The sequence below is a fragment of the Thamnophis elegans genome, chromosome 4 (genome assembly GCF_009769535.1).
Source record: "Thamnophis elegans isolate rThaEle1 chromosome 4, rThaEle1.pri, whole genome shotgun sequence".
Lineage (NCBI taxonomy): Eukaryota > Metazoa > Chordata > Lepidosauria > Squamata > Colubridae > Thamnophis > Thamnophis elegans.
In genome coordinates, this window is record NC_045544.1 from 26,136,050 (window position 1) to 26,155,202 (window position 19,153).

The window sequence follows — 19,153 nt, forward strand, 5'->3', positions numbered from 1 at the left end:
TCCATTGGGCAGAAGGACAGGATTTAACCCATTGCTTGGACTCTCCAAGCAGCGCACGGGAAAATGGGGAATAGGGTTGAATTCCTAATTTCAATAATTTGTGTAATGATAAATTTGTGCAAGTAAAATGATCAGCCCAAGATAATAGATGTAAATAAAGAGTAATGTTCAAGCACATATTTAGACCCTTAATCAGGTGTATTTATATTTGGGTTGGAATAACGTTTAAAAAGTGGTTTATTTTTAATTTAATTTTTTTAAATTTATTTGTTTAATTGGAGGGGGTGGAGAGGAACCAAGCTAGTAAACTTGGGCAGCATCTCCACAAGTCAAAACTTTTAAGAACTTACCATTACACAGCTTCCCAGGCTGAGGTGCTGAAGTTCTGTACAGAAGTTCAGAATGCTGAGCAGTGCTGTTTGCTGTCATTAGGGAACACATCAGAAGCAAATATAGAAAGCAAACATAAAGAGGAAGGGTCAATTAGACATTAAAGGCTGTCACCACTTTCCCTGAAATCCAGCTCAAAACCTAGGAAACAGACACCACAAATACCATTTAATGAGTCCCCAGCTGCTCTAACCATTGATTGGCTTATAGTCAAGGTAATCATTACAACACTTTATATAATAAGTCATTGTGAATGTGGTTTTGCATGCCCTGAAGACACCTTTATTCCCATGACCTATCAGCTCTTTTCCCTCAGGAGAACTCTTAGAAGACTGGTAAGTTCAAACAACAAGCAAGGCCAAACCAAAAACGCAGAGGGCAGGTGACATCCTGAAAAAGGAGAGCATCTCTTGACATTCAGTGATCAGCTACAGCCTGATGGAACTGCCAATAGAGTCACACAGCATCAGGATCGAGTTGGTGACTTTAATGTCACAGGATGGTCTTGCTGACAAGGATGCTGACAATCATTGAGCACCTGTCACAAGCAACATGCAGATGGAAACAAATATAATGTGCACTTTACACTCGTGTTGTTGCCATTTTAAGCATGTTCACAGTGAAGTGCCACCTCATTAAAAAAAATGAAAAAGACACTAACAGAATATCAAATGTACTTTGAAAAATGGCTATTCTTTCGAATTTATGGATAATTTTTACACACAGGCACGCATATTGCTCAAACTCAAATTAGTAATTCATCTTTTCCCAAACACTTTTCTTTGTTTCCAATTACTTTTCAGATTTTATCATTCTTAACTGACAAAAACTGACAGGAAAAGAGTAACAGAAAGACAATTATGAATTTCTTATCGTGCAGTAAAAAATTCAAACCTGTAATCTTTCAATGTAATTTCACAAGTTGTATGTATTCATTTAAGTGTTTCCAAAACTCAACTATGCCCTTTCAGTATTTTTACTGAATAAAATATTACATGAAAGACTTCTGTTAAAAAAACTGATTTAAGCTTTATAACTTTACCTGGTGTTCCAGTTGAGTACAAGTGTTTTAAGGTTAAAGGTTCATTTAAACTACCTGATGCAATGTAAATACAATATTTAACACACACAAATATAAATACGCATCTTTATCATTAAGTAGACACCTTGTTAAATGTTTTTAGCCATTTGCTATTTCTAAAGCACATACTATATTTTTGTAGTCAAGTATAATTTTCAGTCTTTTTCAGACCTTTATAAATTATTATTACATAATTGGATTTACTGTAATACTAAATAGGATGAGTAAATAGATTTAATCTCTAGCAAAGATTTCTACAAAATTATAATGGGAAAAGAAAAAAGAGCAGCAAAGGTAAAATCCAACAATTAAAAGGATGCACAATAACACATCTTTAATGGAAAGTATAATGTTGCTCTATAACAGGGGTGTAAAATTTGTGTTGTCATGGCGTCGTCATGTGATGTATTGTGACTTATTTCCCCTCCGTTAAATGGGGTATAGCCAGTGCATGACCATCCGGCCCATGGGCTGCGAGTTTGATACCCCTGCTCTATAATATTGAGTTATCAGACATTTGCTTTATATATATATATATTAAAGGGGGGGAAAAACACTAGATTCTGCTAAAGGGTACATAACATTAGAAAAACTATGAATGTTATACATGTTAATTCCATAATACTATAATCATAAATAAAATGGATGGTAATAGAAATTTCAGATGCTAACATTAAAATATTTGTAATAAGTACAGAAATGATCATTCAATGCATTTATATACTGTGAATGAATTTCACTGTCAATGAATTTATATACAGCGAAAAGATGGGCCTCTAATCATTCATATTTCTGCTAGTATGAATTCAAGTCCAGGTAAGTCCATTCATACTTTTTCTTTATAAAAAGAAAGAGCACATTCCATTAAATATTTACAATTCCACCATTGGACTAAACATATATATAAAATACAATTATGAAATTATTGGTTTGTATGTAGTTATAAAACACTCTAATGTTGGATATAAGAAACTTTAAAAAAAAACACTACCATGGGGAAAAAACAAAAGGATATTGTACAGTCCCCAAATTCTTCTTTGTGCTGTCCACACTTCAACAATAGCACAAAGCAAAACTTTTTGGTAGCAGCACCTGCCCTCTGGAATGGTATTCCTCCTGAGATTAGATTAACCACAACACCGCTAGCCTTTTGAAGGCTTTTGAGACCTGAGTTTTTTTTCTCAAGAGTGAAGATCAGGATCCACAAATTGAACAAATTTGTTGCTGACTGATTGTCTTCAGAGCTTTTTCTTTTGCTGTCAAGTGTATTCTATTTATTATTTTATTATTTCACTGATTTACAGGTAGTCCTAGACTTAAAACCAGAATAGACTGCAAAATTTCTTTTGCTAAGTGAGACAGTTGTTAAGTGAATTTGGCCCTATTTTATGACCTTTCTTTCCATAGTTGTTGAGTAAATCCCTGCAGTGGTTAAGTTTGTAATATGGTTGTTAAGCAAACTCAATGATAAGGTTCACTTATCAGAAGGTCGCAAAATGTGATCACATGACCTTAGGACTCTGTAACCATCATAAATATGAGTCACTTGTCAAGAGTCTGAATTTTGATCACATGACCATGGGGATGCTGCAATGGTCGTAAGTGTGAAAAATGATAACTCCCTTTTTTCAGTGCTATGGTAACTTGAAATGGTCACTAAATGAACTTTTGTAAGTCAAGGACTGCCTGTATTTATAGTCTCCGCTATCCAACGTGACTTGATGGGAGATTGCAGACTTTATACATATACCATACACATATAATAAAGCCTGATAACATCAGCTGCCATCATTGAGTCACAAAACATGTAACCTGATTCTAAGCCATGAAACACATGACAACACATTCTGAACCACAAATCATATGGCTTAATGTAGTTTAAAAGTTAAAATGTTTTCCAAAGACCCTCCCTCAAATCCATTTTCCACTCAACTGACATCACTAGTCTTCCCATAGTGGTGTTTGGGCTCTCAAAAACCTAAAACTTCCTCTACCAACTCCCCACAACCCCCCGCCCCGACATGGCATTACTAGGCAGATGGTTTCTTCTTAAGCCTTTTACTTATCAAGGATGGAACGAAATCTTGTATATGTATACAACATTGATTGGATATTTATCCTAGCAGTCCTGGGTAGAACCTGAAACCTTTACTACACTTAATAGGTCTTCTTTTCAATATAAACAATGCCATTTCATTCTAACCACAACTCAATGCTTATCCCAAAAGCTAGAGGTATATAACTGATATTTTTCAAAGAGAAACTCTGGCTTCAAAACAAATGTGCAAACAAAAATTAAGATATATATATCCAATCAAGTATATACACACCTACACAGAATTATTACATAGTTCATAAGAAATTGACAATATGCTGTTATTGTCCATTGTGCACCTTAAACACATTCAAGACAATACATTCTGAATGCATGTTATGAATGCATATTTAATGAATAAATTAAATGAATAAAGATTAAAGTCATGTATTAGCAAATGGTGAGACCATTAGCACAAAAATATTCTGTGTATAATAATTGCAAGCAAGATTGTAATTGAATAGAGTTAAGCCAATAGGCTGATTGAAACAAAATTATAAATTATGTTAAGTACTCTCTAAAGTTAAGAAGCTTTTAACAATTATTTACAATTAGGAGATGAATTGCATATTGAGTTCTGATTCTGGAAACAGTTCACTACATTTTATGAAAGAATGTGATAGCTAGATTGTGTAAAAAGAGGCCTTTCTATCTTTTAAAAAGTACTCTAAAGTTGAAAATTGGAACATTCTGGCCATATACATTCAAAAGTGAGAGACAAAGGGCAAAATGAAATATGTGGCAATTAAGCTGCAGTTAGAGGAAGTAATTGAAAATTTAAAATCATGCATGCTATTACGTATGTATTTTCTTCTTATATTTCCTTGTATTAAAAAGGAACATTTTCTCCATTGGCAGCAATTAAAATTCATTCTTGCAGAATGCTGACTGCATATGTATGTATAAATAACTAGCGGTGAAAATTGGTCTACAAGCTTTTTGTTCAATAGGTGGTTTCTATCTGTACTACTAGCAAGTTCTATAAGTGATAAAAAGAAGAAATAAGCAAAAAACATGTTTTCATGATCTTGGAAACAACAAATTTCTTATGATACTGTAATAACTGATAGAATACTGGTATTTTAGTATGAACAGTGGCATACTAAATTACTATGAATTTCTGAAAAAAAGGGCTGATAAATGAATTTCAGGGCAACATTCAACCCAGCAATCAACATGACAAATACCAGAAAGCATATCAAATCACACATGCAATAATAATGTAGAAAATAAATCTTACCCAGTGATATACAGTCACGTGAAAATGTTAAGTATACCCCATTGAAATTTATTTTTTCAATATACCTATATTTGATTTTTATTTCAACAATCCTGATAAAGGGGATATAGTACAATGATTATCATGCACTACTTACAATTTGTAATCCATTCTGTAATTTAAATAAACACCAGTGCAAATTTCTCATGTGGAAAAATTAAATATACCCCTATAATTATCACTACTACAAATATATAAAATTAGTGTCTGGTGTCCAGACACTAATCTGCAGGTTTGCAGATTGGCTAACAACATCTAACCACCATACCAGGTTATATAGGGTGGGCTTACTCTTAGTCTCTTTCCTTAAACATTGCCATCATATTGGAGAATGCTTTTTCTGTGGCAGACCCTGTCTTGTAGAACATTCTTCTCCCTAAAGTTCGATAGGCCTCTAGCCTCCTAGCCTTCTGTAAAGCACCGAAGACCTTTTCCCCCCCAAGAACTATGACAATTGAGGTGAGTACATACAGTGGTGTATTAACCATTAAGCAGACTAAGCATGTGCTTAGGACACCAGGCCTAAGGGAGTACCACAAAGTTGAGAAAGAAAGAAAAAAACAATGAAGATTTGTACAGTATGTACAAATGAGGAGGCACCAAGATTTGTCAGTGCTTAAGGCACCACTGAGCCTTAATTCGCTACTGACTACATATCAGAAGCTTGACTTGTGCCAGGTTTTTGTTTTTAATGTTTAATCATTTCAATATGGTTTTTATGTTATTAAAATCTGGTCACTGCTCAGAATTCATTATGAGTGGCTGTACAAATATTTTAAATTGTAAACAAACAAACCATAATTAATCATTACTGAGCCTTTCAAACATTACATTCTGAAGTTTCTCTTCCTCTGATATTTACTATATGTTTAAAATAGTTTACTATGTTTTCTCTGTAACCTTACAAAGAGCGCTTTAACACGTAAGGGTGAAAGAAAAATGATTTTCATACCTCTATTTTTGTTCGATAAAGAATTAAACGTGTAAGGTTGCACAATTTGGCAATGTGGTTGAAAGCCTGAGGTGAAATTTTATCACAGGAGGAGAGATTTAATTCCTGCAAATTTAAACATGTGTCAGCAATAACTTCCAAACAAGCCTCATTGAGGAAATGGCCACAAGACAATTCCAGGCGTACTAGTTCTGAACCACAAACTTTCAGGAACCTGTAAGAAGCATATATGAATCAATTCACCAAGAAAAGTAATGCATTTGCTTTTAATTCATTGTAAAAACTGAGTAAATTCCCAGACTTTCCAATGCCATGTCATAATAGATCAGGAACAAAATTATGCATGCCTAACAAGGAACTATTTGAGCAGAGCAACAACTTCTTCTGAGATAATTGGAAGGTAATCACAATCAACTCCAATATCCAAGACAATCTACGTAGCCAAGGATTCTGTGTGACATTGCAATAGGTCAAATTCCAACATGGAAGCTTTCAACTGTATTTAAATCCATTTACAACTGTTACAATTTACTATCCAAAAATAATGTGATGCATTGGAATGAATTGGAGATCAAAATGCAGTATTCCATTATATCCGCACAAACAAAAACAATGCCCCTCGAAACTCTCCTGTAATTATAAACTATAGCTGGCAGCTGAGTTTCATAATAATTAATATAAGCATTATTTGTATTCATTTACTGCATCTCTATTCAGTGTTTCCCATGAGAGCTTGAATTCACATACATAAAGGCACCCCTGCAATTTTATCCTTATAATATAAATCCTAAGAGATAGATTGGGTTGGGAGACAATGATTTAGTTCAAAGTCACTCAGATGTTTTGTAATAGACTTGAACATGGGTCTCAATACATCCGGACCATGACGCTATTTGGCTTCCATACATTTTGCATTTTGAAACCTTTATCATATTTCTTGATGTTGCATAGAGGTACAGTTCAACTTCAAATTACAGTTTTTGTATGTCCTACACAACTCATCCCCTGAATTGGAATTCTCAGATATGCTTGTCAGTGTCCCGGGCAAATCAGATGGAAAAAGCCCAAGGAAACAAGAGGAGGTTGATCCTGAGATAAAATTATTTTTTGAGAACAGAAACTACGGTCTATGCAAACTAACCTGCTTATATTCAACTGAAACAGTTCAAGCAAAGCAAGAAAATAGCAGAGCAAAAAAATAAAATCAATTCACGCAGCCGTCAAATTACATGGCTAAGTAGTTAGATTTTTTAAAAATGAGAATAAATTAATTTGTATTGATTCATTCATTGTTTAAAATGTCACCATCCGTAAAGAAGTTTTTTTAATTTTTAAAGGAGGAATATTGCTTTAATGTAGACATTTCATGTTGCCAAAGCATTTAAACAGAATTAAATGTTCTTCTGTTACAGAAGAAACAACAGCCTCTCACTACTGATATTTCAAGCAGTATCAAAGACATTTACTAGTCTGCTGTTGTCAAAAAAAACCCTCTCAATTTAATTTATTATATAAAAAATTTGTACGTGATAATATATCTCACTTATTAAAGTACCTAAAGATTACTGATAGAGCACTATAGTTATTCAGCTATATCACATTAACATCATTTGATTATACATGATTTATAGTCCCATTTAATATTTCTCAAACTCTCTGTCTAGCTCAAGCAAAGAAGTTTAGTACATTTAGCAATTTTTACAAGTGAAACATTACAATATCCTTCCATAGCCCTACGGAGGTGGACACTATCAATAAGTTAAATTACCTTCAGCCTTGCCTCAGGATATTGAAATGCCTGAAGCATTCTGTCCTCTCATGGTAATATTTTGTTAGCTTGTCAGCTATACTAGATTACTATTCTAATTTGTTCTATTTCTTATTATTAATACATACTCTACTAATATTTACATTTTCAGAAACATAAACATGTTTTAGCGTGTATACACTAAAAGTGTATATTAACACTAAATGATGCTCACTGAAGTATAATTTACTCATTGTCTATAAACTTCAACAAAATATATCATAGATTTATGCACAGTGTAAAAGTATTATAACATATATAGAGATTATTACTGTTTCCATTATCAACATTTTCCATTTTTCCCTGCAGCAGGAGGAATTCACAAAACCGTTCCTGGAAGCATTTTCTTTCTTGCCATGTTTACATACAACTTCAAATCTCAAAACCAGCCAAATGTTTGGTAGGTGGGGGAAAAAATGAGTAGGAATACAAAAGACAACCAAAAGAAAATTTGAACTTTTCAACTCCTACTCTTGAAAAAGTGTCAGAACAAAATCAAGTACATGAAAAAAAAAGTTGCTAAACTTGCCTGCCAGGTTCTCTCTCTCTGCCACTGGATTTTATGTCTTTGATGCTGCAAACACAGGACTAAACATATGCTTCTGACCTTAAGGTATTATGGACTGACTAAAGCAGTGTTTCTCAACCTTGGCTACTTGAAGATGTCTGGATTTCAACTTCCAGAATTCCCCAGCCAGCGAATGCTGGCTGGGGAATTCTGAGAGTTGAAGTCCAGACATCTTCAAGTTGCCAAGGTTGAGAAACACTGGACTAGAATCATGTTAGTAACTTTCATTCTAACTGCTAGGTGATTGAGATAAAGGGATGAGTTTATGATTCTATGATTCTATTTTACAGAATACGTTATATACTTCTTCAGAATACTGACCTGCTAAAAGCAGAAAATGAAATTGTTCCTCTGTTCCCAGTCCAAGATAAATTAAGCCACTGGACCAGGATACAACGAGACTGCAGATATTCTAAAGCTGTGTCATTAATCCTTGCCCAATATGGTTGCAAACTGAGATGAATATATTGTAGTGGATCACAACAATGTTGATATAGTAGCTTACATGTCTGTGAGAGTCTACATAGATCCGGAACGGTAAGGTGACTCAAAATCAACTGGATGAGCTGAATTGAAAAACAACAATAAAAGTAAATTACTCTATCAGAATCGTATTTTCATGCTAGGTAAATAATTTTTTATTCTAATTAAAGTAATCTCCCCAATTTCATTTCTATTATTTTACTATTTTTTTTTATTTTAAGCCAAAATAAATAAATAAATGCAGGATACATTTTCTACGGTGGTATATACATTTCTATTTTGTGCTTGTTTTCAACCTCACCTTTCAGATTTAACCTGGGCTGCATTTAGCCTTAAACTGCATACTAATAGCTACACCCTAAAGAGGAGAACAAGAGTTGAAATCTGATACGATTTCAATCAAATGTACTTAAAATTAAAATTATATATGTTTACAATCCAGTCATATACAGGTAGTCCCTGATTATCAACTGTCCTGTTTAGAGGCTGTTTAAAGTTACAACAGCACTGAAAAAGTTATTTTATAACTGGTCTTTGAACTTGCAACCATTGTAGCATCCCCGCATCACATGATTGAAATGTTGGGGTTTCTCAACTGGTGGGGCATTTACCATTGTCATAGCGCCACAATTTCCATTTGTATGCTTTACAGCTGGCTTCTGGCAAGCAAAGTCATTGGAGAAGCCAGCAGTAAAATACAAGTCACCCACATATCTTGCTTAAAGATCTGCAGTGGCTCACTTAAAAACTGAACGGAAACTGCCATAAATCCATGCCAATCATGTGTTGTTTTGCTTAGTAATCATATCATTTAATGACAGAGTTGCTGGTCCCAATCAGTGGTGGGATTCCAAATCTTTTCCTACCGGTTCTATGAGAGAGCACTTTGCACACATGCGCAGCACACAAAGACCGCCCTCGGTGTCAGCGCTGGAGAGCTGAGCTGTTTTTTAGCTCAGCTGAGGCGCGGCAATCCGCTCTGCCATGTGAATCAGCTGAGCTAAAAAACAAGGGAATATAGAACAGGGAACAACGGAGGTGAGAGACCAGGGCCAACCAGAGGTGGTATTTGCCAGTTCTCCGAACTACTCAAAATTTCTGCTACCGGTTCATCCGAACCAGTCCGAACCGGCTGAATATCACCTCTGGTCCCAATTCTGGTTATTAAGAGTTATTAAAAATCACAATCCGATAATGCAAATGGGCATAGAATAGAAGAAGAGATTTGGGGGGGGGGGGAAGTGGCGGTTCCTTTGACTTGTTCTTGATTCCTGATGAGTCCCTGCAGTTTTCTTGATAAAGTTTTTCAGAAGTGGCTCACCAGCTGTCTTTATGCCTAAGGTAGGAATAGAACTCACAATCCCTTGTTTTCTGGTTCGATTCCTTCACCATTCCACCATACTGGCTCTCTTTATATGAAGTATTTTTAAAGTATTTGAACATTTAAAGTTTCACTTCTAGTTCTGAGTAGAGTTCTTCTGCATATATACTAAAATCAGGATTTTTTAATGTCATGTTTATTATGACCATTATTGTGCATGGCTCAGCTGAAATACCGTTAAAGTCCTTTTATTTTCAATGGACAGTAACACTTAGGTTTTCTTCACTTTTTCTGAATTAAATGGGATTTGAATATATCTATTAAAAATAAAATGCATATCATTATCTCATGTATTATATAGGATTTGAATATACAAAATACGAAGATTCATGTTATCAATATCTCAACTGAAGCCAATCCCTACCTAGGTTTTTTTTCCCCATATAGCTTAAACTATATTTCAATAATGTAAGTTGGGTCTGTATTTTAGAGAAATGCTTATGAGCGATGTGCTTTTTGGATTCAAAGGTATAAATATGCTTCAGATTATACATTAGTGCCAACAATCACAATCAGGACTGGAATTTCTATTGCTAAGCAATGAGATTTTAAAGTGTAATACTGCAGGACATGTTGCTTAACAACAGTAATCCATACAATCTCCATTGTTGCTGTTAAATAAGGATCATAAATCATTAAGCAAGGATCTCCTTTTCACAACTTCCTGATGGCTTCCAACAGGCAAAGTCAATGGGGAAGCTGGCAGGAAGTCAGAAGTCCTGGGCAGTTTTTAAGCAAGCCAGTAGGTGGGTAAGTAGATAATGCAGCACAACATGAGCACACCTAGGTAGGAGTGGTTGCTGCTGTGTATGGGAGGCTGTGCAAGTGATTGCTGTGGCGCAAATCTGGTCGAGGAAGGGATGGCCACTACCACGTGTGGGAAGCTATGCAGGCAGCTGCCACAGCACTATACAAGCACAAATGGAGTGGGGGTGGGAGTCACTGAGGATAGGTATGTACTACAGAATATGAGATACCTAGAAGAAAAAGTAGTGGAAGTGGGATCAACTTAAAGAATCCACTTGCAACTTTCCTGCTGGCTTCCTGATTGATTTTGCTTCTGAGAAACAGTCAGGCAAAGTGGCAAATGATGATTACAAGACTAAGGAACACTGCAACCATTATAATCTGAATCTGAAGAACACAGAACTATGATGTCTATCATTTGATAAATCAAGTTTGGCATTTAAGATATGGCAGATAAAAAGTTCACAAAGTAACATTATAGCCAAGAAAATATCAAAAGTCTACAAACTGTCTTGGCAATGGGATAAACAAATATTATCCCAAGAAATACAGGCTACAGAGTGGCTTATTTTATATATAATGATGACATTATGCATCAAGTAAAAGTTGTGAGAAGGACAAGTTATCTTATTTTTATTGTGCCAGAATGATCAGCCTAATTAACAGAACAATAAAATAACAGAATTGGAAGAGAACTTGGAGGTCTTCTAGTCCAGTGGTTCCCAAAGTGGGTGGTACTGCCCCCTGGGGGGCGGTGGGATTACTTAGGGGGGCACTAAGAGGCAAGGGGGGCACTAAGAGGCAAGGGGGGGCGTTAAGAGGCAGGGGGGCGCTAAGAGGCAAGAGAGGTGGCAGAGGAGTGCAGGAAGTGGCCCTCTCGCAGGGCACAATTATGCCTGGGGCTCTGTTGGTCGCCAGTCAGCTGAGCACTTCCAGCAGGAGTGAATTATGGGCAGTCTGGAGAACCGGTAAAATGCACCACTGACTGGCTCCACCCTCACCTCCCACCCCTCCCACTCACTTCTTTTTGTACCTCGCCTGCCTAGATGCTGCTGTTGCTGCTCCCTGGTTCCTTCGTTTATCTCAACCACACAGCCCAGCAGATCTCTCCCCCATGCTCCAGCCAAGGTATCTATTCTTTTCTCAAGCTATTTCCCTCCGCCTTGGCTCTCCCTTGCAGAGCTGAGCCTAGCATTCAGTTTAAAATCCAGGGCAAGGGAGGGGGGCAACAGAGCAGCCAGGAGGAGGGAAAGAAGCTTTTCTTTTTTGGCAAGCTATTCCTTTTTTCACAAGGAGAGGAGGAGAGGGAGGGAGGCAGAGAGGGAGGGAGAGAAAGAGAAGGTGAAAGGAAGGGAGGAAGTCAGAAAGAGAGAGAAAGAAAAGGAGGAAGTCAGAGGGAAAGAGGAAAGAAGTGTGAGAGAGGAGAAGGGAGAAAGAAAGTGAGAGGAAGAAAGATGGAGAGAGAGGAGAGTAAGAAAGGAGAGTGGGAAGGAGATTTGGATGAAAAATCCATTTTCAGATACTGAGGAAGATGGGGTAGTGGAGGAACAACTCATAGAGCTGCAAAATGACATTGAGCTGAAACCAAAGTTTAAGAAATTGTACCAAGAGTTTTGGTTACAAAAAGAAATTTCTTTTTTTTAATTAAAAGTCTTTTTTATTTTAAATTTTCAAAACAAATACAACACAAAAAATCCTCCTTTACATCCTGTAGAAAGTGTATCAGTTGGTTACAAAAAGCTTTCGTGCGTCTCTTCCATTGTTGTCACAAAATTCGTATTAACTCAAGTATTTTAAATCAGATATTTTTATATATATTACCATCATCATACCTCCATTTTCATTTGACTATAATTGTTTAAACGTCCTTCATCATAAAATGTACCAAGATTTAAAACCTGACACATACTGGCATTTCATTTGTTATTTCTAATATCCTCCAATAACACTATATACTTATGGCCTATTCTGACTAAACATCAATAATGTTTAGTAACAAAATTTTCTAATCCTCCTTTCCAAATCACTGTTTACAATTTACATCCAATTTCCTTATGTTGTACCCATACATATATATACATTGTTATCATTAGCCCTCCTTCATTTAACTCTATCCATTATCATAGCATTTTCTCCCCTAATAATCAAAACTTAGCTAAATTCAACTTAGTTCTTTTTTATTAACCTTTATATATAATTAAATAATTTCTAATCTTCCTTTCATAGGTACCATTCAATATTCATATCCAATTACTACTTGTCATACCAATACTTATGTATACATTAGTATCATTATCAGTTGTTTATTTAACCATATCTATTGTCACTAAATTTCACTAAATTTAACTAGTTTTAGATTATACACTTTCATCTATCAACCTGTATCTTTCCAGTAGCAAAACAATCTCATGTCTTCTGCCATTTGTGGTATCAGTCATTTAATCATCTCCTTAATCAAATTTGCATGGACTCCTCTTTGCAACTCATTGCTTATTGAGTCTCTCATGTAATTTCAATGCCCTTCTTCTGTTTCCTTGATCAGCTTATCTTTAATTGTCAGTGGTGTTATCAATGATGTTGCTAATAAAATTTCTCTCTTTAAATCCATAAATTATTTTGTTTTTTCTTCTTCTGTATCTTGCCATCCAGGGTAGAGTTCCCCTTTATTTAATTCCTCTTTCCCTATTCCACTCTTTCCATTTTCAGACACAAACCAATCACCACAGATATCAGCGGATTTGATTTCTTTGTGTTCATTTTTCTCTTTGGTTTTTAGGACTATAACCTCCATTTTTTCAACTTGATAACTTCTTCATCATATTTTACTGTTAGATGCTCTAGATTTTCCAACATCTTCTCCATCCTCTCAAGTGTTTGATAATTTCTGAATTTCAAACATTATCTTTTGCAAACTTAAAGCTTCTTTCTGCTGTTGAAGTTGTGCCATAATTTCCAGCTGACAAATACTGCTGCTCTGGCTTGAAGGGTTTCTACAAGGTTAAACATAAATTCACAGTAAAATCTTCTTTTCACTTTCTCTGGTTAGAGATATAGTTCAAAAGGACACCTGTGTAAACAATTTGTCCTTTGGTTCTTATCACTCTCTATAAACAAACTGTGAGACTTTGAATTGCCAAGCCAGACTGTTCAGTGAGGAAAGTGCTTTGTTACCAATATACAAGCCTTCAGCCTCCGAGCAGCAACACTAACCTTCCCTCTATTGTTAGAATTCTCTTTGTTTCCTTCTTTTCTTTTCTTTTTTTATATTCCAAGTTAAAAAAATAAAAATCAAATTCTTGAGTAAAATAGAGGAGAAAAATAGGAAAACACGTAGTAATGAGGAAGAATTTTAGTTCATAGGTTGCAAAGATAATAAAAAAGATAGAAGAAAACTTAATCCATTCATTTTAAAAGGCTTGCATAAATTCCATCCATAAAAATAGCATTTAAGAGCAAGATAACACACTGACCAAAACCTTTCAAAGCTTACTTCCACCACTTATTTCTTCTGTTCTCAGATTTAAATTAATTTTAAGTTTTTTGTAGGCTGTCTCTTTTAAAATGGTTAAAATTCCTCACCAGCTGTAAACACTTTCTCTTTCCGTTTCCTTCTGTTTGGAGCAGTCCCAACTTCATCAGCCTAGGGGCTGTGCTTTTATTGCCAGCTAGAGGAACTTCTCCTGGGTCGATCAGGGACTTTGCAGTGTCCCTAAGATCAGCAGGACTTATTCTTCCCATTCGCCATCTCTGCGGAACAGTTTAGGTCCGATTGGACCACCCAGCAATAAAAGTTTTGGCAGCGATCTCAGAGCATTGAGATTGCATGTCCGTCTCTTAGCGACGTTGGCTCCTTCCCCAGAAAAAAATTTCTGATCGCTATCCTGCACTATGGACAGTGGTTAAGAAGCTCCTTGTTGCATTTCCAATATCATATTTGGTGGAATGTGGCTTCAATGTGGTCATCCAACTTCTCTCCAAGAAAAGAAATCGACTCAGATTACTGAATGTGGTGATTTAAAACTTCTGCTAAGTGACTTAAAATCAGACATTGGGAAACTGGTATCACTTCATCAAGCCCATCCATCGCATTAAGAATTTACTGAACGGTGAAGTAGTTATTAAATTTTACAGAGTTTACTAAGTTACTAGTTACTGAAATTTTTGATAAATGACTATCAGACTTTAAAAACCCGGTATCACTGGATCATGTTCAACAATTTTGTTGAATTAACATTAACTAAAAAGGTTTTTAAATTGGATTTTGAATAAATGTGCAATTAATTGTTACAGTTTTGAATTTTACTGTTACTATCTGCCTTCCATCGTACAAACCGCCCAGTCACATGACCCCCCCAGACATGCACACCAAGCCACTCCCACAGAAACGGTAGTAAAAAAAATTGAATTCCACCACTGGGTGGGGGGCACTGAGAATCAGTTTGTAGCACCAAGGGGGCGGTGGACTGAAAAAGTTTGGGAACCACTGTTCTAGTCCAACTCCCTGCTTAAGCAGGAAACCCTATACCATTTCAGACAAATAGTTGTCCAATCTCTTCTTAAAAATCTTCAGTATTGGAGCACCCACAATTTTTAGAGACAAGAAATTCAACTGATTAATTGTTCTAATTGTCAGGAAATGTCTCCTTATTTCTAATTTGATTCTCTCCTTGATTAGTTTTGATCAAATACTCTAAGCTGACTGACTTTTAAGATCATATTTAGCATTTTTAATTTTAATTTTAAAGATATAAAACAAAGATGTTTACACTCTAAACCATGACACCCATCAATGAGTCAAAACACAAAGTGTAATTTCTGATTAATAATAATGACCAAATAGAGCAAAAAGTGTAAAGGGAAAAAACTCTTAAGATCCCTTTTAACTAATTTCATTATCTGATAATAATTATATGCTATATAGGTAATAACACAACATCAGCATCAGAGATAAACAACTCCTAACATGTCAGTATCTATCACCACCAGAAAAGGTAATCCCACTTTACACTAAAATTAAATCTTAATACCTGAAATGAAAAGGATATAAACAAATGTCACCATTATGATGACACTAAAATGTAACTGTAGTATAAAATATATTTTGCTTCTAATTAAATAAAGAAAACAAATTTCAAGCCTATCTAGTAATCATTACTCATAGTTAGTTTAAAATTTAGTATCTTGCTAAAATTTAATTCCTTATTTGTCCCAGTATAAAGCGTAATTTGATATTATACTGTATGTGAGGAGTTCATAAAATTCCCAGAATGCAGTTTATGGCATAAAAATATGACATCTGGAATTCAGCTGGCGTTATGAAATCTTAGGACTTACATTTAAAAAGGGGTAGGAATATAACATTTATGAAATAAATATTTTACAGACTTAACAGTTAAGATTTGTATTTATAATATATTTTCTGTTCAAAAGAAGAAAATATTCCTATTTTAAATAATTTGATTAAGATACTTAAAATAGCTAAATTAAAAAAACTGGAGTATTATCTTCTGTCATCAAGAAACTTCATTTTCATAAGCACTTGACGCAGAAGTAAAAATGAATTTGCATGGGGAGATCATCTAGGGCCAATATCAGATTCTTCTATTTTTAAGAATCTACTTGAATCAGTTTCAACCATTTTAAGAAAAAAAAAGCTACACTAACTAAAATTCAGGAAGCTAATAGAACTAAAAAACAGGTTCACAAATCTGTATATGAAGCTATAACTACTTATCTATCTCAAGATATAATAAATCTCTACAGCCTAAGTAATTATGACATTTTTCTTAATCCTGTAAAAATTTCCAGGCTTTTACCTCATAAGGCAATTTATCAAAGTATCCATTAGTTGTCCAGTCTTTGAAGGCAGCAGTGCTAAATTGCTTGTTGAGACTGTCCACGCTGCTGTAACTTTCTCTCTCTCCTTCTTCATCGTCATCTAGATCATTCATATCAATAATTGGAGTACTGAGTAAATGCACAGGTCTCTCTCTTAAACCATGTAGCACTACAGCATCCAACTCAGTATAATAATCCAGAAGTGAACTGTTTATTTCCAAACGGATTAAATTTGTAGGAAAATTTATTTGTTTAATAACAGGTGCAAACTGACGTGCCTGAGGCAAAATCACCTTGGAAGGTAGATCTGACCAAAGGATTTCCCACCTACCAAAAGAAAAGTACATTAATATCACAGGGCAGTTAATGTAAATATTACAATCTTAATTTTTTTTAAATAAGTTTCAATTTGGGGGGGAAATCCACAACTAATATAAAGAACATCAAACCGTGGCCTGTGTAAAGGACTCATAATAACTCTACAATATATGATAAATATCTTAACTCCCAAAGATTAAATAACGTTAACATTATTCAACAACATTTTAGTGTTAATTCTTTTTTAACCTATCACTGCATTGGGAAGAAAACAAAGAGAGTAAGCTAAAGTGGAGATGAACTTCAATAACAAAATAGTTAAAGAGACCCTTTGGTTAACTCTGAAATTAAAACCACAACTTATTCAGTAGGACAAGAACTTAGAAATTTGATCCCAAACCTATACTCAGGCTATTTAGCATTTGGAAACCAATGAAATTTTAATGTATGGGTAGTCCTCGACTTACAACAGTTCATTCAATGACCATTCAAAGATACAATGGCACTGAAAAAAGGGACATGACCATTTTTCACACTTACAACCTTTGTAGGAGCCCCATGATAATGTGCCAAGTGTCTGATTCAGATTCTTGTCTCATTCAGATTCATACTTATGACCGTTGCTGCGCCTCAAGGTCATGTTTCAAGGTCAAGGTCATGACTTTTGCGACCCTTTGACAAGCAAAATCAATGGGAAAGCCAGATTCACTTCACAACCTTGTTACTAACTTATCAACTGCAGTGATTCGCTTAAAAATTGTGGCAAGAGTGGTTATAAAATGGGGCAAAATTCACTTCAAAAATATCTCACTTAGCAAATGTCTCACTTAGCAACAGAAATTTTCAGCTCATTTGTGACCATAAGTCGAGGATTACCTTTTCTATTAAGATGGATTTTCAAGAGCTCTGTTGCCCAAATACCTTACAGTAGCCTTTCTTAAACCAAAGCACTGCAAAACACTGAATACTGTGAATATAAAAAGCAAACAAATGGGGGCAAGCAGCTTTCACTTGCAAAGATCAGACCATGGAAAGCAAGAATCCCTTTGCTTGCTACCTTGCTAAGTCCAAACAGTTTGTAGGTAGCAAAGACGTTTTTGGGAGAGAGGAGGGGGTAAGTGTGTAGAATTTTCTAAGAAAAAATATAAGAATATTTACTTTAAATATCTGAACATACCACATCAAAGACAGACAGAGAATATTAATAAAATGAATTACCTTACTTCATTTGGCTGATTTTGTGAATAAGGACTTGCAGAACATGCCAAAATCCTAACCACAGCACCGGGATTATATGTTTCCAAAATATGTATGGCTGTAGGATACACTTGTTCCTCAAACGCAAGTTCTACATAGTCCTGACTTTGAAAACTGGGTGGGGTCCTCGTAAATGGTATTCGTGCACTAGGGCACATATCCCACCATTTTCCATAGGTCCTAAACACAGCGGTTTGTGTAAAATCACCTGAGCTAGGATACACATTAGGCGTTCCAGCCAAATTCCACATGGTATACGACATGCTGTTTTCACTGCCATAATGGGAGCTGAAGTCCAACACTTCTTTGGCATACTGGACCAATTGAACATTGATAGGTAGGGATCTATTTGATTCTATGGCTCTCCTGTTGTTCATCAAATCTCCCCTTGTGGCTGTCCTGGCTCGGCGCCGAAGGCAAATATAGTAAAACATGCTCAGAACTGTTAACATAGGAAATGCTGGTGACATCCGGACAGGTAGTAAAATCCTCCTGAAAGTCAGTATCTTCAAGACTTCTTTGTGAGAAGTTTAAAATAGAAGAGATCCTGAATAAAAGACAAACAATTAATTGTCAATCTAAAACAGGCTCAAGAATTCAAGGAACCTTTAATTTATTTGAAGCAGATAAAAATGCAATGTAGGTAGTCCTCAACTTACAAAAGTTCATCCAATGACCGTTACAACAGCACTGAAAAAAAGTGACTTATTGCTGTTTTTCACACTTATGACTGCTGCAGAATCTCCATGGTCACGTGATCAATTGCTTGGCAACTAGTTCATATTTATGACTGTTGCAGTGTCCCAGGGTCATGTGATCATCTTTTGCAACCTTTTGACAAGCAAAGTTAAGGGGGAAGCCAGATTCACTTAACCACTGTGTTACTAACTTAACAACTACAGTGATTCATTTAACTAAAGGTAATAAAAATGGGGCAAAACTCAACAGCTGTCTCAT

At 35.4% G+C, this 19,153-nt stretch overlaps 1 protein-coding gene across 2 annotated transcripts in view; it reads right to left on the bottom strand.

Moving 5' to 3' along the window:
• FBXL4 (F-box and leucine rich repeat protein 4) overlaps positions 1–19,153 on the bottom strand; it is a 40,807-nt gene that overhangs the window by 12,626 nt on the left and 9,028 nt on the right. For both annotated transcript variants that reach the window (XM_032215799.1, XM_032215801.1), the window contains exons 2-6: positions 18,158–18,743; positions 16,600–16,948; positions 8,494–8,738; positions 5,798–6,011; positions 351–422 (exon numbers count right to left, since the gene is read on the bottom strand). In XM_032215799.1, the coding sequence (XP_032071690.1) occupies positions 351–422; positions 5,798–6,011; positions 8,494–8,738; positions 16,600–16,948; positions 18,158–18,666 (1,389 nt within the window). In that variant the 5' untranslated portion in view covers positions 18,667–18,743. The remainder of the gene's footprint in view (positions 1–350; positions 423–5,797; positions 6,012–8,493; positions 8,739–16,599; positions 16,949–18,157; positions 18,744–19,153) is intronic.